The 23648-nt window shown below is 38.9% G+C and overlaps 1 protein-coding gene across 1 annotated transcript in view; it reads left to right on the plus strand.

The window, feature by feature from the left end:
- OTUD7A (OTU deubiquitinase 7A) overlaps positions 1 to 23648 on the plus strand; it is a 247108-nt gene that overhangs the window by 211358 nt on the left and 12102 nt on the right. Inside the window, exons 10-11 of the mRNA XM_074966182.1 lie at positions 6518 to 6645; positions 10852 to 11001. Of these exons, the coding sequence (XP_074822283.1) occupies positions 6518 to 6645; positions 10852 to 11001 (278 nt within the window). The remainder of the gene's footprint in view (positions 1 to 6517; positions 6646 to 10851; positions 11002 to 23648) is intronic.

The raw sequence follows: 23648 nt of genomic DNA on the forward strand, positions 1-23648 counted from the left end.
TAGGGTCCACAAATACTCCTTTTCTTTTTGCTAGAATTTAGACATTTCATTTACATCTTCTGGAAATGCTTCTGCACAGTCCATAAAAGTTTACTATATGGTAAATGTGGTCACTGTATATTGAAACCGTATCTGAGCTCTTAGTTTGCTAAAAGCTTGTTTTATGTATTTGTAAGCATTTTGGGGCAGGGGCTGTCTTTTTGTTCTGTGTTTGTACAGTGCTTAGCACAACGGGATCCTGAGCTGGGACCACTTATTATAATAATAGACCATTTAAAATAATCTCCTACTCCAGCCCAACTGTGGGCTCAGAACTGGATTCTGATTTGTTTGTTTATCATATTTAGGTTGTTATAATGTGCCTGTTACCATGGGATCTAAGTACCTTTTTGTGTAAATAGATGCATTTATTTTTGGCACTTCTTCCGACTGACAGATGTCTTTTGCAGTCTAGCTAATCTCACTATAAAAACAACATGAATTGTGAGAGCAATATATAAAACGGTGACATATTTAATCATAATAAGGTTCCTGCACTGCATGTTGTTGCCACATGATTTTGACTTCTGAGCTCTGTATAGCATGCCACACATTGATAGTTGTGGAACAGACCCTATTGCCAGTTCAAAATCATTTCTGTTAGGTTTCCTTGTGTTCTTAGATCACCCGTGAATCTTCTGTTAGGACATTCAGTGACACTATTGTCTGTGGTCTGTTCTTTCCTTTACACATGGAGATTAATGCATTGAACTCCCTTTAATACTAACAGGAATTATGGCTGAAGTCCATGTCTTCAGCACCAACCATATGGGGAAATGGGCTTTTGCTCAGTGGACCAAAGTGATCAGTATGGAGACTGTAAGCTCTTTGGGGCAGGGTCTGTCTTTTTTGTTCTGTGTTTATATGCTATCTAGCACAACAGGGTCCTGCTCCACAACTGGGGCCCATAGGTGCTGCCACAAGACAAATTAATAATAATAATAATAATAATAGTTTTCTCTCTCCTTCTTCCACAAACTGGATGTCAGGCAAGGGGCACCTATACAACTGACTGCAGCCATTACTAATAGCCCACAACCCGACATGGGATTAGTAGCCAATGGATTCACACAATTTGGAGATCCATTGGCTACACACGCCCATAAACTTCCTTGTCAAACAGAGGCTAGAGAGTCTACCTCCATGGTTGTTCACCTTCCCATTCCACCCCCACGTCAATCTACCAGTTCCCACAACATTTTGGGTTTCCCACACCATAAGGATTTCATCCTAGCTGTGTAAGTCCTCACAGATTTAGAACGTACTTTTGTGGTTCTTCTAGTATTTGTTATTGCCCTTTCTCTTTTCCATCTTTCCCTATGAGAAGAGGTCATACTGGAGTATGTTCTTGACTTGAATCCTAACTCTGTCCTGTCTTCAGAGTGTAACACTGTGATCTTTTTGGTTGTTTTGCCTCATTCAATAATGAAAGGAATCTCTGTGTTCATGTGTTTAATTTTGCTCAGAGCTATTTGGTGTTTTTACGTTAAGATGTAAAAAAAAAAAAAGAGAGAGAGAAAGAAAAGGGGATACAGTATAAAAGAAAAGATCTAATATATTTTTTAGCCTTTGTCGTCTAAGTCCAAATACTCACTCACTATTTGGAAACAATATCCAAATTTGCCGAGTTAAAGTGTGAGGTCATCCTAAGAAATACTGAAGCAGGTTTGAAATAATCTTCTGGGAGAGACAAAGAGATAGACAGTTTGGAGAAAATGAATAATGGGAAAGTTTGTGAACTGGGATCTGTTAAATCTCATACACTAGGAACAAATAACTTCTCAGCAATATTCACTTTCCCCTTCAACCTCCTTCCATTTTCACAGTTTAATTAGCAATCGCAGTAGACTGGGAATCACACCACTATCACAAGATAAATTGTGAAGTAAAAAGTGACTTTATTTATTTAATCTTAAATATTAAAATATTTCTTACATTTCTAGAGCCTTTCATCCTAAAAGATGGTAAAATGCTTCACAAACTTCATCTATACAGGGAATATTTCACCTACTCCGGAAATGCAACCCCTCTAGAATAATGTGCACCCACTCGTTAACAGCTCATAGAGCTGCTAGTCAACAGTTTAGGACAGGAAGTGAAGAAAAATGCCATAGGATGAAGTTGATGAGGGGATTTTAGGTAGAAAGAATGTATCCAAATTATTAATTGATCAGGAAATCAATGTTTACCCCCTGAGTCTTCTGAGGTGTGCCTGGGATCTTTGATTACCACTGATAATAAGCACATCTTTGTTGTCTCATCCAAAAGAAAACACATCCAGCAGCCTAAGGGTCTCTGAGTCCACTCCTAACCGCATGCTGGATCATTGGTTCAATACTAACACAAAGCAAGGATTGCTACTTCCTGAGTACCAGCACCACTTCCTGCTGCATCATGGTTTTTCCCTAGAGTTCCCTTATCCAAATAGTAGGAGTAATAGTAGCAGCAGTATTACATAGCGCACACACCACGTCTGTCCCTTACGGAAGGTGGTTATAGAATGGAGTTATAATTTTTGAGAGAAAGGGCAGCCTTTACAGTCATAGGATTTGTGCATGGGGTTGGTATATAGATGAAGGAGACCCTCAAAATATAGAAGTGGAAGGAAAAGTCTTTGGACCTCTACTGATCTGACAATTGAAATTGCCATTAAATTTTTTGAGGAAAAAAATGAAACATTTGCAAAAACTTTCATTAAAAATGTGTTTTTGATTTTTTCCCAATCTCTGCCAACTAGCAGTGTTGCAGTGCTAACTAGCAGTGTTGCTGCCTTCCCTATCTGAGGTCCTTGTGCACCTTCATCCCAGTTGTGGCTGCATTTCTCTGTGGCTGTGTGGATGTTCTTGTAAAGCATGTTGAGTTCCATCAGGAAGAAAGTGCACTATCCTCTCGAAATATATGAACTAGATGATATTATAATTCACAGTAAAAAGAGGATAATTCTGCTTCCCCTCTTATACATTAATGTATGTTCAAGTTGCCATATCACTGAAAGAAAAGAAATAATCTACCAATTAAGCGAACGTGTATTGCTTTAAAAATTGAAAATATGCATTTGAAAAAATAGATCTAATTTCTGCTAATTAGTTTGATATATTTCTCTCTTTCTTTTGTATTGTGCCATAAATTATTTCTCTAAATTCGCCAAAAAAAATTAAAATATGCAGCCGCTATATATATATCCTCACCTTGGAGATTTGTTTTTTGCTTCAGTTTTCTCAAAAAGTCTGTAATAAGGAAAGAAACTTCTTCAGTGAGACATGTTAAGAATAGACAAACAGTGAACCATTGCTTCTGGCTACCCATTTGTCTGTATCTTTTGGATGGTCGCTTACGGTCACAGATTTCTATAAAATGTTCTTTTAAAGAAGGGCACTCAAGGTTCAGTTCACTTCCACTCTTTGTATTGCATTCTGAAAACTTTCAAAGCCGCTGTCTCAGCAGCACTTTCTATAGACAGTTGATTTATTTCACAAGGTACAGACTCCTAGTCAGTGTTTTTTGTTTGTTTGTTTTTTTTAACTTTTTCAGTGTTTTACAAAGGCAAGAGGATATAGCATTGCTTAGGAAAAATCCATTTTCTCCCAGTAAGGCTCTATAAATGGCATTTATTTAACTGAATATTGATCACAGCATAAGTCTTATAGGCTTATCATTCCTGAGGCGCAGGAGAACTGGAGGATGAAGTGCAGAAATTGTCTCAGTAAAAGACATGGACGGTACAATATAAGAGTGATGTACTGGAATTGCCCATGCACTTCCTATACTTCTAGATAAGATTTTTCAGCTAATTCCTCTCACGTAGTTTAAATATTACTCTAGAGAATTACACAATATATAGAAGTTTTGCATGCTAAATAGAAAAGGGCCAGATATTCAGTTATTTGTATGTCAGCTAGGAATCTGGACCATGGCCCTTATGTCAGAGAAAAATCTCTCCTTAACTCACACCATTCCCTGTTTTCAAAAAATGACAGTATTCCTCAGCTATCTGTAACTGTACCAAAGCATTTGTGCAAGATGTAGCATTTGGGGCTATTACTATAGAACACTGAAAGTGCTACTTTTCTTCCTTGTATGTGAGAGACAGAGACCCGTGAGAGTGAACTCAGAAAACCTTTATTGATCCTGAATATGGGATCAGTTTTCACCATGATAAAAAGATTAACAATATCCTGTATAATAGGGCACGCATTGTTTTATATATTTCTTGGTGAGATGGAAAAGTGAACAGTGATGCAGTAATATTTATAGGCAAAAACATTATTTAGGTAAGTCAAGAATAGAGAAAACTGAATAGTAATTTTAATTTCTCAGACACATTACTGGGTTCTAACTTAGATGTAACCAACCAGAAAAAAGAGCTGGTTATCACAGTGGATAGCTCAGTGCAAAGTTTTTATCAATGTGAAGCAGTGGGTAAAAATGCCAACAAAAATTCAGTGTATATATAAAGAAGATTGAAAACAGTACTGAAAATGTTATTATATAAATTATGCTTATGATAGTAATTATTATTATACTAATATTGTTCTACTATTCATATTATATTTACAGGTTACACTGGATTAAATTATAATTATTATGTTAATATTTTTATATGGCTTTTATATACATCAGTGGTACAGCGTTCGCTCACCCAATTAACTGTGTTCAGTTCTAGTAACCTATCTCAGATAAGATCAAGCATTAACAAAAGGGGTTAAGAGATGGGTGACAGAATTATTAGAGGGATGGAAAAACCTGGAACAAATATTGAAAAAGATTAGGGTGAAATCCTGGACCCGCTGAAGTAAATGCAATTCCCCACCAACTCCCCCCATTGACTTCAGGAGGGCCAGGATTTCACCTTAGAAATGTTTTACGTTTGGAGTGAAAATGAATAAATGGGGACAGAAAGGGGCTTTGAAATAATGTTATAAATAAGTAAATCCCATTGTACATAGATTTGTGATTCCACATCCTTCAAGATGTGCACCAAAAAGTTCTATTTGTGCATAACAATAAGAAGGGCACGTGCGTCACTGTTCACTTTTCTGTCTCACCAAGAAACATATTAAACAATGTTTGCCCTGTTACACAGGATAGGGCATTCCACTGTTAATTTGGGAGACTGTTTAGGCGGAGAACACTTCAATCTCTCTGGTCACTTGATTACAGACCTAAAGGTGGCAATTCTTCAACAATAAAACTTCAAAAACAGACTCCAACGAGAGACTGCTGAATTGGAATTAATTTGCAAACTGGATACAATTAACTTAGGCTTGAATAAAGACTGGGAGTGTATGGGTCATTACACAAAGTAAAACTATTTCTCCATGTTTATTCCCCTCCCCCCGCTGTTCCTCAGGCGTTCTTGTCAACTGCTGGAAATGGCCCACCTTGATTATCACTACAAAAGGTTCCCCCCCCCCCGCTCTCCTGCTGTAATAGCTCACCTTACCTGATCACTCTCCTTACAGTGTGTATGGTAACACCCATTGTTTCATGTTCTCTGTGTATATTAATCTCCCCACTGTATTTTCCACTGAATGCATCCGATGAAGTGAGCTGTAGCTCACGAAAGCTTATGCTCAAATAAATTGGTTAGTCTCTAAGGTACCACAAGTCCTCCTTTTCTTTTTGCGGATACAGACTAACACGGCTGCTACTCTGAAACCTGAACTATATATAGTACTCCGAGCTTGATCTAGCTCCTGTCAAAGTCAATGGAAAGACTCCCTTTGACTTCAGTAGGAGCTAGAGGAGACTCATTACAAGATCACCATAAATGAAAGAGTCAGATGTTCAGTAGTTTATGCTGTAGTCCTGTACAGCATTTTGAGTTTCATGATCTCTTGTCTTAAATGTGAGTTGCTTACATTGCTTCTTTTTTCGTATGACTCCAGAAACAAACAACAAAGCTAGTCAGGAAATGGACAAGAAAATTAATTTGAAGGAGATTCCTCATCTCTTCCCAACCCACACCCCAGTTTTTTTCTTTTTCTTTTTGTGCATATTTTGATACTGATGAAAAGACCTAGAGGCACAGGTTTAGAGACTGAAGTCCTTTCTCCACGAGGCAGGTATGACGTTGGTAACAGAAGTGCCAGCTTCCTATGCTGCCGTACCAATGTGCCTCAACCTTTACCTGGGAGGTGTGGGGGAATACTTGACTCTCCACCCTTGGCTTCCCTATAGAGAGTGCCAAAGGGGATGGTAATTTTAGTGATAGGGACAACCATCCACTGGGAGCTTGGCTGAGAATCGCATAAAACTGGTGGCTACTAAAATGTATCAGATGGTAAAGATTTCAATCACTACTAATCTAACCTGAATTTGAAACAAAGACTGAAAGAGAAAAGGTTCCATGTGTCATTGCTAGTTCTTGTGAGACCCTTATTTCCCTCTTTCTCTTTGTCTATTATTATAACCTTGAGGGGAAAAAATTCTTCATTTGTAAGTTGATCAGCTGAGGTCATTGTGCTATGTTTTCCAGAGTTGATAATTCAGAAGATCCAGTGTATGAGAGTTTAGAAGAGTTCCACGTTTTTGTCTTAGCACATATATTGAGAAGACCAATCGTTGTTGTAGCAGACACAATGTTGAGAGACTCAGGGGGAGAAGGTAAGTCTTTCATTAGCACTTTATGCACCTAGCTAAAATAAATAAATGTAGTAGCCAAGGAATTTAAGAGCACAACACATTTGTCCATTATAACAGTCTTTATAATAATGTCCCTAAACGAGGGGTACCAGTGCAGAGCATTTCAGGGATTTTAGGTCTGTGGAGCCCATTATCTTTCATGTGACTTGATTCATGTGTCTAAAACCATATACAGCACTGTGAACATTTGCCCCATTTTAAAAACAATATTGAAATTCAGGGACTCTGTAACAAATTTATAGGGCAATCAAGCTCTGTTAGCAAAGTTCTAATTCTGCTGTATTCTTTTCTCCTTCCACACTCTGCAATCATCATTTCTCTAGCAGTGTTTATGCTTCTTTTTAATTTTTCCCTCATATACATTTCCTTTTAAAATTTGAGCCCTTGTTTAATATAAAAGTCACCGAATTTAAAAACACATTCTATAGTTGTATGGCTTATCTAATGGGCTTTGGATCAAGTCCTGGGTCTTAATACATTTTTAAGGCTAGATCAACTTATTTTATTTTCCTGTTGACGTATTAAAAGAGGGTAGGCAAATATTGCAATTCATGTGGACTGTACCATGTGAATTAGGACACCAGTAGCAAACCACTAAATAATGAATTGTGCAATGTATCATCAAATCAAATAGTTTGCAAACAATTTGTGCACTAAAATGTGTTCTCAGAAAGTGGTTTGAACCATTTCAAGTAATGAACACATTTATAAAGTTCAATTTGTTTGCGCACAAAAAAAGTGAAGTTTATCCAATAAACTATTCACTATGAATAATTTGCCCAGTTCCCATTATAGTCCTATTTTTTTCTCAATGTTTTTGCATATGTTATCCTATGATGGGTCTTTGTATGTAATAACACTTATTATTAATGTTGTCCCAAAATTCCCACTATAAGTCCCTGTTTACAGTTGCTTATAACTTTGCCAAACTATAGCCACTTAGGCTAAAATTTTCCATGCTGAGTGTCTGCCTTAGGCTGAATTCTTTTGGAAAATTTCAGCTAAATTTGTTTGGCTATTTCTGAGAACGAAGCTGGGCGGACCTGTATTGTTTGCCCAGGTTAAAAAAAATTCTAGTGATCTCTTCTTTGAGAAGCTCCAACACTCTTATGCTTTGGAGCAGGGATTTGAAATTTGGCAGGGCTTGGCCTTAATGTCAGAGAAGTGCCTTTTGCCATCCCCATCTAAATCCACCCAAATTTGGCCAAGCCTTTGAAAAATCACTGTTCACACATGCCCAGGCAACCTTAATTCTGGTATTTCCTAACTTGCAACCTTAATAGTGTTGTCTTAACGTAGTTTTCAGTTCACCAGCAGAGCTGGAACCTTTAAATCCACGCCACAAACCTCTGCCACTTGAGGTAATAGCATAAGTGATAGCAGTAGCAGGCTGTCATTCTCTATGTGCACCAACACTGGAGAGAGGGAGGGGGGATGAAGCACACACTTTGCCATGAGCAAGCATGAACTGCAATTTTTTGTAAAGACTTATACACTTGGATAAAACTATATATATATTTTTCCCTAGCCTCATTCTTGGAAATTCCTGAACCATTTTGGCTAAAATTTATCAAACATCTTAGCCTGACAGTCATCCAGCATGTGAAATTTCAGCTTAAATGAGTATAGTTTGTCAAACTTATAGGCAACCAAAAACAAGCTCTTATCATGGGAAGTGTTGGTTTAATCTTATGACTAGGCAGTGCTAGCATCCCTGCCTATAATGTCTAGTGAATAATGCACAGTTAAATAGATCATCACATAAAAAATTATTTTTTCCTGGTGCAGATTTTTCCATACGTTTTCCAACATTTTTATGTTACTAATTTAAAACAAGTGTTGAAATATGAGTTTAACTGGGGCAGGCTTGAAAACTAACAGTGTTTAACACATAGACAGTACTTTCCTCTTCAGAGTGCCTTGCAAACATTAATTCATCTTTGCTGCTTCCTACCCAGCTGTGAAGTAGGTAAGTGTTATTAATTATCCTCATTTTACAGATGGGCAAACTGCAGCAGAGTCTAAGTGATTTTTCTAAAGTCACAGAGGGAGTCATTCTCAGAGCTGGATTTAGAATTCAGGAATTCCTAGCTGCTAGTCTGTTACTCAGACCAGTAGACCATGTTTACTTTTCCATGAAGAAATTATTAGTGGTTTTGTGGAGGCAAAAAAAGGTGTTCTAGTCACTGCTTAATGGACTATTGTTTTGAATGCTATAGTTATATGAAACTTATGACTTGCCTCATGTATAGTATAAGAGCCTCTGTAAAATAATTAGGCTCCTGTATAATAATGCATTAATTGGTACTGTGACGTTCCCCTCTGGTATTATCTAGACCGCTGATCTGCTAGATCACTCCAGTCCTTGACTCTGGGAGCCAGCCTTACCCTGCTCTGCTGTGAGAACCCCCACTCCTGGGCTGTTCACACACAGCCTCTAGCATGTAATCCGCTCCTTGGACTGTGCAACCGAATGACACTAGCCAATATCCCCGGTCCCAGACACAACCCTAGGAACCTACGTCTTGCAGTGTCCAGTTATGCCCGCTGGACGCTGCGAGCTTGTATGAGTTTGTCAATTTAACAAAGAAATTGATATGTCCCAGGCTTGTTATCCCAAGGGGAGTCTCTGACACACTTCAAACCAAATGCACTGCTTCAGGTAAAATAAGCAAACAGATTTCTTAACTATAAAGATAGATTTTAAGTGAATATAAGTCAAAACATAACAAGTCAGATTTGGTCAAATGAAATAAAAGCAAAACACATTCTGAGCTGATCTTAACACTTGCAATGCCCTTACAAACTTAGATGCTTCTCACCACAGGCTGGCTGGTTGCTTTTCAGCCATGTTCTCCCCTTTGATCAGCACTTCAGTCGCTTGGTGTGGTGTCTGTAGATGTAGGTGGAAGAGAGAGGGAGGGCATGGCAAATGTCTCTCCCTTTTATCATGTCCTTTCTTCCCTCTTGGCTTTGCCCCCTCCCCTTCAGAGTCAGGTGAGCGTTACCTCATCGCAGTCCCAAACTGACCAAAGAAAGGGGGGTGACTCCCTCCAGAGTCTAACAGATTCTTTTGTTGTTGCCTAGGCCAGCATCCTTTGTTCCTGTGAGGCTGGGCTGGGTTTGTCCCATACCTGTCCAGATGAGGTGTGAACTGCCTTTTCGTTCTTGGAGAGTTTTTGCCTGGGCTTGCTTTGAGCCATGTGGTTACATTTTCAGCCCCATAACTATATACGTGAAATTATAACATTACTATAATATTACTGTAGCAATTACTATAACATCACAAAAACAACCATGCACAGTGCATTATGAGCCTTCTGAAGACACCCAACATGACAAACTTTGCATTGGATACCACACAGTCATTTTATAAAGATGAACATGGGGGTGTAGAGTGTTCCCCTGAGGTACAGAGTATCACAGGTACATTTAAATTTTCAGGCACCTATTCACTAAAACCTCTGCCACTTTAACAAAAATAACTAGAAAATGTAATATATGATGATAATAAGTTGGCCAAATCAATGCGTGAACAGGGCTTAGAACAAATACTTCATCAATATACAATAGTTGAATGAAATATCAAAGAACATAAAGGAAAAAGGAACACAGACACTTGAACTCTCCCCTTGCAGAGACAGTACTCATAACAAATTGTAAATGAGCACTACATATGCAACAATAATCAAAGAAAATTTGTTTGGCAAAGAAAACTAGTAGCCAAGAAAATAATCAGACTACATAGCCAAAAAAAATGTGATACTACATGTTTGGTGCCAATAATGAGAAACTTTTCCTTGTAACTAAAAATAGTCCCTGGAAAATTCAATTCTGCTCATATGTATCAGACATGAAGTTCCTGTTATTAGTTACATCTTTTAGTTATGGTTACATCTATTAGTTACAGTTACATCTTCACTAATAAACCATTGCAATTAGGAGAGAATTTGGGACAGGAACCAAATTGTTTCATAATTATTTCTAAATTCATAATTCCTTTAAAATTTTACCATGAGACTTGAACTATTCTTTAGACTATTTTCAACAGCAAAGAATTAGAGTGACTGGTATAAATTATATAAATAATGTCAGGGTTCATTTTCTCTCTCCATCCCATTTTTTATGACTTGTTTACTTCAAGAAATCTTGCATCTGTCTTTGCAGCATTTGCACCTATCCCATTTGGAGGAATTTACTTGCCACTGGAAGTTCCACCTAACCGATGTCACTGCTCACCTCTTGTCCTGGCTTATGATCAAGCGCATTTCTCTGCTCTTGTATCCATGGAACAAAAAGATCAACAGAGAGAACAAGGTATGCTGAGGAATTTCCTGTCTAGTCAATATTTTGTGGTGGAGTGAAATGCAAAGTGCTCATTGCTGTTTTTATCTCTCTAAAAGGAAACGGCACCCATTGGATTTTACTGTAACATACTGGGTAGGCTCATTTTAATTATCTAAGAACAAGACTGGAGCCAAGAGCTCCTGAGTTCTAACCTTTGCTCTAATGCTGATTCTCCCTCTTTGACATTGTGCTTAACCCCTTTGTGTCAGCTTACATATATGGAAATGAGATAATACTACTCACCTGTTTTACACTGGGGATCCTGAAGGCATTCATTAATTAGAGTTAGTAAAGTGTTCTGAAGATGAAAAGTGAGTCACGCAGCTGCTGTTGAAAGCTTACATACGGTATGTCTACACTGCGATTAGGAGGTATGATTGCAGCTCACGGAGGAGCTCAGAGCCAAGTTAGTTTTGATCTAGCTAGATCAAAGCTAGCTCAAGTACCAATAGCAGTGTAGTCAGGGCAGAATGGGTGGTGGCACAGGCTAGTCTCCTTAGTACAGCCCTCCCAGGACCTTGGGTAAACAGCTAGAAGCTAGACCATGCTAGCCATAGGTACACTGCTTTTGTTACTGGAGCTAGCTTTGGTCTTGTTGTGTGCTACAGTCACACCTCCTGATTGTGGTGTAGACGTACCCCTACTGAAAAGTATCTTTTGAGTTGTGTATTAAACATATTTTTCTTTTTAAAAAATCAGTTAAAACCTTTATTTCTGATCCACTTGCTGACATCTGTTCTTCTGCAAAAAAAAAAAGTGATGATAGCTGTATAAAGACTGTTTTACCATAGGTTTGTATACCAGGCTTCAGTCTATTGAAATATTGGGCTAAGAATGGGAAGAATCTTAGCGCCCGATTCAATCCTACATCAAGAGTTGAGCAGCTGGTCATAGCTCCCTGATCCTGAATGCCAATCTGCACCAGTCTCAACGATGCTTAGGGAATCTGCTCAGCTGTTCTAATGTAAGTCTCTGATGTAGGGTCCTTAATGGACGATATGCTAGTGGGGGATAGGCCTAGTTCCACCACATCACTCTTTTCCACAGCACAAACCCTACTCTTTGGGTGATGGGATAGCTAGTGCAAACCTAGATGTGGCACATCTATGCCAGCTGGGACCTCACTTGTGCCAGGGTAATTCTTTGCTGACTTTTTATAGCCATTTTCCAGCCCCATTGTAGCACTTCAGAGATGTAAAGAGGCCAGATCTCAATAGAGAATCCACCCATAATTGTACAAAGGGTTTGTTATCCTCCCGCTCCATATGTGTTTCCCATTACAGTGAGAGGTAGGAAGATGGTAAACCCTTTCAACAGTAAAACTCTTAGGTTTATTTAATTAGAGCATCCTAACACATTGCAGGCTCAACCAGCCAGCCTAACCCTGATGCCGTACTGGGCCCATGTTATTCCAAAGCTTGTAACTTCATGCAGGGTGGTGCACAATGAATCCACCCAGGCTCACGAGCGCTCAGGCCTCCTCACAAGTCCATTCCCCCTCGGTACTGATGGAAGGGTAATGCTTAAGTCAGAGGAAAGACCATTAGTCCATCCTGATCTCTGCAGGGTCAGGAAAGCCTCTCCCCACAGACCCCAATAATAATGTCCCCACTGAGAGGAATCTAACCCCAGCTGCAAGGACAACTTACCAAAATGTGTGATCCTATGAAACAAACCATCAGTTAAGTGAATCACAAAACTCACGCTTACTCAGCAAGTGCAGACATTTCTGTTGATGGAGACTGATACCGCACGCAATCAGGAAGGCAAAGGAGATGGAAGGGAGGGTGGGATTTGCATAATGGTGAGGGGTGGAGCAGAAAGACCCCTGCTTGCTCCCTGTTCTGCCTTTTATGGATGGCAGTCCACCAGCCAATCCCACAGACTTCAGCAGTCCCGTAACCAGGAAGGGCTGAAATGGTGCAGCCTGCACTTTGGTGTTGCCCACCCTCCCAGTCCAGTGCCAGCTGTCATAGCCTCTCGCTGACTGTTTGAGTTACGCTTTTGGAGGGTACCACGTAGTCTGAGGAAAACGTACAGCACATCAACAGCAACGTTCTGATTGTTAAACCAGGATGGAAATTAGTTTATGATCTGTGACACGGCTCACGTATGTACGCAGATGTTGCAGATATCCACGTGTCAAAAATACATGTCATCAATCAACTTTATATATCCCTATGCTTGGGATGAAATGCTTTCATTTCGCTAGTTTACGTGAAATTATTTATTTTGCCTTTGAACACTGTGTTCCACATTTTCATACATGTGCAATCTGTATGCGTGTGCGACAACTATTACCATGCTTCTGCATGTAGTCACAGCAACTGCGTGTGCATGGAACATTTATGCAGATAACTGTTAATTGGCTTGTGTAATCACTACAAATGCACACATAATCACAAAAATCCATATGTATGGGCAGTTATAACCACTTGGACACGTATGTACCTTGAGAATTTCTAATTGAATATTTGCGAGGGAATGGTTGAGGGAGTTATAATACACTATCATGAATAGGAAAAAGTGTGGTTAAACATTAAAAAAATCTAATTTGCCCCAAACAACATGCACCAGATAGAGGCAATATTTTATACTAAAGCAAAAAACTTTCATATGAAATCAGCTCTTATGAAAATATCAAGTTGCTCTTCTACAGATGGTAATTATGTCTAGACATTGAAAGTTTAATCAGTTAGCCACTAACAGCAATTCTTCACCATTTTCAAGTGACATGTACAACGATATCCTCCTGACGTAGTACTACAGCATTCATTTCAGACCTCACTTCATCTGTTCCCTGACAATATATGTTAAGTTCCATTTAATTGTGCAAGATTCAGTTTTCCTCAAAGAAAAGGAGTACTTGTGGCACCTTAGAGACTAACCAATTTCTTTGAGCATGAGCTTTCGTGAGCTACAGCTCACTTCATCGGATGCATTCAGTGGGAAATACAGTGGGGAGATTTATATACGTAGAGAACATGAAACAATGGGTGTTACCATACACACTGTAACCAGAGTGATCACTTAAAGTGTATGTATATAAATCTCCCCACTGTATTTTCCACTGAATGCATCCGATGAAGTGAGCTGTAGCTCACGAAAGCTTATGCTCAAATAAATTGGTTAGTCTCTAAGGTGCCACAAGTCCTCCTTTCCTTTTTGCGGATACAGACTAACATGGCTGCTGCTCTGAAACCTTTTCCTCAAAGGTGATTGTTACGCTGTCTGTAGTGGCTCACGACTGTAACGCCTACCTCAGGGCAGACTGTCAAAAACAGGACAGACACCCCCAAACTGGTGATTTGTTCTGTAATTAGATTTCACCAAGCCAGTAACATATGTGAATTCCTGGATCACTTTAACAATCTTGCCATCGAGTTACAGACAGTTCCCTTAGACTCTCCAGTCTATCTTGCCACCAAGGCAAACTGGACTTAATGATAAATGGTCACTTACACCAAAAATCACACACTCCTCAGGTTGCTTCCAGTTCAAAAAGACCAGTCATTTACCCTAAATCTGTTGGTACCCTAGATCTTACCCCAAAGACAACTCCTCTAGGCAATCCTGTAATAAACTATCTAAAGGTTAATTAGGAAAAAGAAATGAGTTATTTACAGGTTAAAGCAAGCAAACATATACACACAGATGAGTTACCCTCTAAATCCTAAGAGTAACAGAGTTGTAGTGATCTGTCAATTCAAAGTGTCTTTTAGGGCAGACCCCAGAGGTAACCCCCAAGATCTTTGGCTTCTCTGGCTCTGTGAGAGTTCAAACAGCAAGGAGATGAAAAATCTTCATAACAACTGCTTTTATTTCCCTCTTCCAGCATTCAAAGCGATGGGACGAGGCCTTCTGCATGTCCTTCTCCATGGGGCAATTAACAAAGCTTTTGTCTTTTAATGGCCCACTTAAATTTTGATAGTCCTCCTGGATGGGCAGGGGGAACAATTCCAGTGCATGGGTTCACAAGTTCAGAGCAAACATTTTGCAAAGTTATAAAGCAAAACATATATATTTTCTTATAGCACGGAATACAGACACTAAGGGTGAAATTAATGCATGCAGCAACTTACAAGCATTTTATAGAGTCTGAACACTGAATACATTATTATAAGACTAATACCTATTTTGAGCAAAACTAACATATAGGTGAACTGGTATGGTCTCCAGCTATGAGTTGACAGTTCTTAGCTAATGTCCACAGCTTGGACAAGAGCTGTCATCTGGTTAATGGTGCAAATGCAGTTTTCCTCAAGGTTGATAATGGATACCTGCTTTTGTTATAATGAAAAGGGACTCTGTTTTTGTAAATGACACATGAATTACAGCTTGACAGATCAGTACAATACAATTTTACAAATATCTCTTTGTACATATAGAATTTTCACATGCAAAAGTCTTCATCTATGTGAAGAGGGTGAAATTCACCCCCGTGCAGAAGGTCAGCATAATGCCAATGTACCACTTAGTCCTAGTTAAGCCCTCAGATATGTAATAAAAATGGGGATTCTTTTGTTTATGAAATAATATAAATTTTTCCCTCCAATGGGAACCATCAAACACATTTTAAAATCTTTTGCACAATGTACAGAAATTATTTTGAGTTAATGCAGGGAAGGGGTTTTCTTTTTTATAAATGTTGATCTAAAATATTAAATCCTGGAAGCTAAGGCATCCAAAGGTAGAGGCCACTTTTGAAAATTTGGGCATATATTCCTCAACCTTTTTACTGGCCCCAGAAACATTTGCTGCTGGCTGACGACAGAATGGACAGTACAGTTGCTGGCAAAGTCACTCGAAATAAATAATGCGACAAAAGAAGTTATCACATTAAAAGTCTAAGACAACTTAGACTGGGAGCTCTTTGGGGGAGAGAGACTGGTTTTTTTGTTCTGTGTTTAACACCTTACACAGTGGGGTCCAGTCCATGACTGGGGATCTTAGGCATTATGGGTAATACAAATAATAAATAATAATAATAATTACAAAGTTTTGTGGGAACATCATGACAATTAAAATTGTTTCCATTAGTGTATACTTGCACTATTACAAATTGCTACAAATGTGTATTAAAGGACCAGTTCTGCCAAATACTTGCTACTGGGCATAACACTAGCTATTATGAGTGGTCCCATTAAAGCCAAGTCACAGTATTCAGCATTATGCCCAGTGGCAAGTGTTTCCAGGATCTGCCCCTACTACTGTGGAAGAAACAATATGATATTTTATTGCATTAATTAAAAAATAGTATGTTGTATAATTAACATTATATCATACAGAAACACAAGGGGCAGAGTTAAGGTTGTGTGTGAAATGTTCATTTTGTCATTTTCTGACTTTTGAATGCTTAAACAGGCCCCCTCACTGTACACTTATTTTTAGAGGTGCTTGGATGAAATATAAAATAGAACGGTTGTCTTTTCTACTATGGGCCAGATCGTGGCCATATACCCCAGGTTCTTTGGGACATTCCATCAGCACAAAGCAGCTGGTCTTGTTCGCTGGAGGAGTCTTCCTGTGCAGAAGTCTCCAGTAGCGTAACAGCTCCTACAACAATTCCCACAGTGGTCACAGTGTTGCGGGCAATGATCGATCAAACAGGGTATGGCAAGAGTTTCCCTATGCTCTAGTAATCCCTGGCTACTGTAATGATCCCCTACTGCTCTAGCTTATGCGAGGTACCAGACCAGTCTAGTAGGTCACTAGCCATACTATCAGGGGAACATAAATGTGGCTTAGTGGTAGCTATCTTTGCTTCCCACCTCTTTGGTTCTGCACTTAGTAAAGCTCTGCTCTTCCACAGGTTGTAACTGGGCTATTGTGCAATTTGAAAGACACCTATACCTGCAAAGCAACTGTCCAGGAAAAGTTTCATTGTATGAAGTTCAACTAAATACAATCCATTACTCTAGAGGCTGACTGGTTCATTAGAACCACCTCCCCCTCTTATGTTCTTTATCAGTGGTGGGAAGAAGTATTTCTCACTAGACAGGTCAAAGATCAGAGAAACAAACAGTGATCTGCTGCTGGTGGAACAAATAGTAGTTTATAAATAGCAGTTCAATTGTAAATAATTGTAAATAATTAACCTAGGATGGGAAATATTATTTGTTCAATGAAGAATCAACCCAGAGTAACAACCACAAAAATCTGTTTATAATGGTGATAGCCTTTGTTCTCAAGTGGCCAAAATGCCGTCTGCCTGGGGAATGGGCTGTGTCATTCACCCCTTAAGATGGTTCACTTGGAGACCTCGCAGAGCAGATGGAGGATTTCAAGGGTCTGATGACTGACTTTTGAGGTAGCTGGTGGATGTGATTGTTACTACAGAGGGCTCTCTTCCCCATCTCTTTTGGTCTTCACACAATAATATTTTGTGTTAGGATGAGACACAATAATAACAGAAGATAATATACAATAATAATATAAAAGCCACAAATGTGAAGCCAAACACTGGGGGCATTTTTGTGTGTTTGGTTTTTATTTGAATGTGAAAGCCCAGTGCTTTTGTAGCACAAGGGTGATAGATTCCCATCTTAAGTTGATTCCTTCCCCTCATCAGACCAATTTCAAGTTATCTGAAGATACTTTTCTTGGGGGAGTCAGGAGGAGACAACTAAAAATGGGTCTCTTGATTTCTAGACCATTACTGTGAAATAAGCAACTGTCACATTGAAATTCTTTTAATCATGGGGATTTAGCTGATTATTCCTAAAAGCCTTTATTCATGAATTTGTCAGTTCAAAGGCACAATAACTCTTTTTATAAAGACTGATTTCCTGTAAATGGATAAATGTAATGGCTCTACTCCCAACACAGCTCAAAGCATCCTTTGATTTAAATGTTACAAGGAGACACTATGAAGTAAATAGCTCCTGTGATTGTGTGTAGCTTACACCCCACAAATTCTCAGATCGGTTCAGAAAGATTAGTATTAATTACTTGACAGGGTCTGTGAACCGTTGGGAAAATCAGAAAAGTGGACTGTTGAGCTTATTTTAATTGACTTGCGGTTGTTTTTCACATTAGTATGCTAGCTATAATTGTGTTTGTTTTTCAAAGCTTTCCAATTGTATTTATTTACTAGTGATCCCTCAACAAAAGAGAGACCAAAAAAACCCCACCAAACCTCCAAAATTGTGTTTAGGCCTGGCCTTGGCAAAGGCATATATGCTGTAAGTGCAAAAGTGTCAAATATATAAAGGTTTTAATGCAGTTCTCTTAACCAAAGCAAATTTCAGTCATAATCCTCTTAAAAATATTACAGATTAAACTGTCAAGATGTAGTCACTGCTGCTTTGCTAGAAAAACATCGCCTTTCTGAAATGTCTCTTCTACATAATTTAGTTCTGCTGCACTGATTCAATACAGCTTTGTTGCCACTCTCTGTTTTGGCTAATTCTCAAGGATGAGCGCTCCAGTAGACAGCTGCATCTCACTGATTAGTGTAATCACCTCTGTGGCGGCTCCACTGAATATGTATAAAATGTAAGGGGAAAGAAACTGTCATTGCCTTTCCCCTATTTCATTCCTTCCCTTCTTCCTGTCCCTTTGCCTCCAAGCCTCCCGCCCAACCCACACTCACATTCACTCACTCTTCTTTCACTTGCTCTGAAAGAGATGGATGTCAAGATTCTGACAGAGTTTGGAAAATTATCCTTGACATTTACAGTTTAAAAAAAAAAGCAGCACTAAAAAGTGAAGAATTATAGAAGAAGCACAATAAATGTTGTCTGCTTTGGTTGATGTTAATTTCAAAATGGTTAGTTAAGTGACAAGAAGTGAAGGGGAAGCATGGCTCTGAGTTGATTGGAGTATAGATGAAAGCCTCATAGCTCCAGGATATTAAGTGGTGGATATTCAGGTGCTCGTAAGCATATTATTTTTAAACATATTTTATAAAAGTAAAAGGATCAAAGTTTTAGTATCTTCCATGAGATTTTGGCATTAAAGCTTGAATGTTTCACTTGTGGATAACAAGTTTCCCAATAATAAATTAGTTGCAAAACCAACAATCCTGCAGGATGTGATTTGTGGCAAGCAGACAATGTGGATTTACAGATACTCATGTGGGAGTGTTGCCTAGTAAGTACAGTAGGCAATTTGAAGCAGAACTCCTGGTTCCGTTATCACCTCACTCATCTTGTGACTTTGGTCAGGTCATGTAACTATTTTGTATCTGTTTGCCAATCTACAGAATGAGTACAATAATGCTTACTTCCCTAGTGTTGCAAGGTCGAATTAATATTTAGGAAGAGCTTTGAGATCCTTGGACGACAGGATTCAGTCCAACCTCCCAACGTGCAAATTATTTTCACTAGAATTATTATACCTCAGCAAATAAATACATTTAGGCTGAGATTTTTCAATGATGCATAGGGGATTTTGGAGTTCAATTCACATTAATACATCCAAATTATTTAGGCAGTTTTGAAAATCTCAGTCTAGGTTTTTTAATGCTTTCAGGTATACATTATTTCAAAAAAAGGAGTACGTTTAAAATTACTATTAAAATGATGCATTTTTACACTGGACTTGGTGGCTTTCAAAGACCAACACTCTTCTTACAGAAAATTTCTATAGACAGAGAGCTCTTACCTATATTTTTTAAAGGATTCCTTTCCCCTTCAGACGCATCATGTTGGAAAGCTGATTTAAGTGTGTATAACCATTGCTACAAAATGTATCTTGTCCAGCGGTATTCCTGCAGACTGCTGCTCCATCACCATCATTACTGAAAAGATGCATAATTCTGGATTTCTTGTGCATAAAATCAAAGTTGTAGCTCTAGCCTGCTGTGAATAAATTATATCCAATTAAGCTTCTAGTTCTGCTTTCAAATCAAAATCACAGCTAATCAAAAACATACCAAGCTAGGTGGAAATCAACTGAACTCAGATTTGTATTTGTTCCTATTGTGTTGGAGGGAATTTACAAAGGAAACAGGGAAAGTTATAAGGTCAGCTTGGTGCTCTACAAGTGCTATGTGCTACCAGGCAGGAGAAATGAGTTTGAATCCCAGAACTGTTTCTCATTCATTGACAAAGCTGCAGAGGTGTTTTAAACTCCCAAAAGAGGGCATATACCCCTATTACACAACAACAAAATCTGCTGGCTTTTCAAGTCTCTAAAATCTTTCTGCCTGGAAGATAATCATGCTACAAAAATGCACAAGGTTGCAGCTAGAGAGGAGGAGGTTTATAAAAAGGAGGGTGAGGAGGAAAGAAACTTTTATAACACACCTTCAGACATCTTCATCCAAGACTTGAACACCCAGTCAGGTCCTCCTGTGTTTGGATGAGGTTGTACCAAAGGGGACAGTGTCATACGGTGGCTTTGTGCAGTATTGAAGAAGCACTTAGTATTAGAGGGCAGTGCTAAAAACAGAATACAGAAATGAAAAAACTGAATCTAAATGTCAAGCGTATGATGGGAAAATCCATTCAGTAAAACCATTCAGCCTTAAGTGGCACCTATCTTTGATTTCCTTTTTCTCCTACATTGAGCACCTGTTCTCCACTGGCTTATGTTTCAGGGATTTTTCAGGTAGGTGCTTGGCAACCAGTTTGGCCTTTGCAGGGAATTGCATTGTGCATAATGGACATGGCAGCTGTCTCACAGCTCACCAACAATAACAACCAGTAGCCAGCCAACCCCTGTGAGAATTATTTTCACAAAGGAGCCATTTCCTAAACAGTCCTAAGGTACCATTCGAAAAGCCTCTCTGAAATGAAAGTCTGCAAAGCAAATTCATACAATGAGATCATCTCACCAGAATAGAGATGCAGGTTTTGAATATATCTTTGTTACCATTTTATTACAGAGGTTTGTAGGAGGTCTGGTGTGTGTTAGCCAGTTACTGACTTCAATAGATATTCATATAAATTACAAGTTATGGTGCAGCTTTTGGATTTTAATACATACCTCCATCTACGTTTTTTTCTCTATAGTTTTTTAATTCTTGCTTTGATGATTTTATCTGATACATGATGAGGAGCAGAAAGACAGTTCCTGAGATAAGGGGACTCTCACCCATTCAGGGCTTTGAAGGTGAGCTTGAGCACTTTGAAATGGACCCACTGGCAGCCAGTGAACCATGCAAGATACTGGTATGAGATGTTCATACAGTCAGCTCTGCTTAGAACAAGGGCTGCTGTATGCTGCACTATCTAGCTGCAGCTTCTGGGCCCCTAAGATTATTTTAAGGGGGAAAGAGTTATATTCGTATGAGGGTAATAAATATGTGGATTGTGGTTCGTAGATCTACTTCCTAGAGGAATTAACACAATAGCTGAACAAGCCAAAGGTGAGAGACATCCCGGTCTGAGTTACTCCCTGGGTGTCTAGAAACACTGAATTGTGAAGCATGATTTTGCATTTGTGTGCCACTTTGATGAAAGTAACAGACTCCTACAAAGGAGGAGCAGGTCACCTTTTCAGTTAGTTCCTCAAAATGCAGCACCCTTCCCAACTCACATAACTTCTGCCTTTACCCCGCAGCTCTTCGCTCTCTCTCCCCACCCCCTTATTCAAACACTGGATCACTGGGGAAATTACAGAGTCCACATTTATTAAGGTGGGGCATAGAGCTAAGTGTCATCTACATATTGATGGCAACATCAGAGCCTGTAGAATCTTTCCTGATGGCTTTAGGAAGATTGTGAATACGAGAGACAATGGGATCAGTTCCTGTCGGATTCACCATGTGAGGGTCTTTGAGGGAAGAGGTTTCAGAGTGGTAGCCATGTTAGTCTGTATCAGCAAAAACAACGAGGAGTCTTTGTGGCACCTTTGAGACTAACACATTTATTTGGGCATAAGCTTTTGTGGGCTAGAACCCACTTCTTCAGATACATGGAGTGGAAAATACAGGAGTAAGGTATAAATATATGAAAATATGTGAATTGTCTTGCCAAGTGTGAGGTTGGTCTAACGAGACAATTCAATTGACAGCAGGATACCAAGGGAGGAAAAATAACTTTTGAAGTGGTAATGAGAGTGGCCCATTTCAGACAGTTGACAAGAAGGTGTGAGTAACAGTAGGGGGAAATTAGTATTGGGAAAATTCGGTTTAGGTTTTATAATGACCCAACCACTCCCAGTCTTTATTCAGGCCTAATCTGATGGTATCCAGTTTTCAAATTAATTCCAGTTCTGCAGTTTCACGTTGGAGTCTGTTTTTGAAGTTTTTGTTGTTGAAGAATTGCCACTTTTAGGTCTGTTATTGAGTGACCAGGGAGATTGAAGTGTTCTCCTACTGGTTTTTGAATGTTATGATTCCTGATGTCAGAGGAAAGGGGGAATAATTTCATCTGAAAGGAGAAAGCAGAGTCAGCTCAAACTCTGTCTCCACCAGTCAGGTCTTGTAGATGGGTGAGCAGCACCTTGCAGTCCATGGTGTCAAAGGCTGTCAGATGGTCCAATAGAGCTCACATTGACATTTGGCCTCTACGTAGCTCTGCTTAGGTCAAAGTCACATCCAGCCCTTTTCTGCAAGATGAAAGGTGCTAAGATGCAAAACCTTTGATGGACAGGAAGGGGAAGGGTAGCATGGGAAAAGAGAACCTCAGCTCTCCAAGCAGGACATGAAGGGTCCTGCTAGGAAAAAAGATAAGAATCTGGCTTAAAATCCACTGCCTAAAAGCCAGAAATTCTAAGCCAATGTGAATCTTGGACAGCATGCTTCGTGCAGAGACCTACCACTATGAGATATTACAGGTGAATAGTACAAAGAGACGACATTCTTTGACATAAAAATATGTCAGTATACTCTTTGGTTACCTGTATAAGCTGTTTCTGTTTTCCCACTATTTTGAAGACGTATTTGAAGTTTTCTTAATAAATATCAGTTTTTATTTCATCTTTGGTGTTCAGTACAAACTGAAGTCCCTCTTGCCAAGTACTCTGGAGAATTGTCATGTGTCACATGTCAAGGATATTTACTATTACCCTTTTTCTTCTTTCTGAAGCAAACTTCCTTAGGGATGAAGCTCTGTAAAGGGGATCAGTGGGTAGTTGTACTTTTGAAAGGAAATTGATCCTTCCCAATAAGTTGGTCCAATAAAAGATATTACCTCATCCACCTGGTCTCTCTTTCTCCATTCATGTAATACTGCATTGTCACAAGAGCCTCTCTGTTGAGGAAAGTTAGATTCTCAGTGATTCCCTGTTTTTAGCAACTATGTATAAATAATCATATTGAGTGTGCAGTGCAGGGATGTTGTAAAACTTAATTACATGTTTGTAAAGTGCTCTGAAATCCTTTGATGAAAGACGCTACATAAGTGCAAAGGAACATTATTACTATTATTTATTACTTATAGGCACAGTAGTCTAATTCTTGTAGTTTTTAGGGTTCATGTGAAAATGACGCCAGTCCTCTCCCAGTTAGGATCTACAGTGTATAATTTAGGATATTTGGCTTTTTCCTGAAAACAATCCAGTAGGATAATAAGGATCTTTCATTGAAGGAAATGCTAAGAATGAGTAGAAATTTTTACTTCTAAATTCGCACTAGGTAACGTGTGCATCACAAAGTTAATTTGGGAAAAAAGATTTAAATTAATCTTTATAATGTTACTTTTATGCAGATGTATTTTTTCTTGAGT

This window comes from Natator depressus, chromosome 10, assembly GCF_965152275.1.
Source record: "Natator depressus isolate rNatDep1 chromosome 10, rNatDep2.hap1, whole genome shotgun sequence".
In the NCBI taxonomy this organism is placed as follows: domain Eukaryota; kingdom Metazoa; phylum Chordata; order Testudines; family Cheloniidae; genus Natator; species Natator depressus.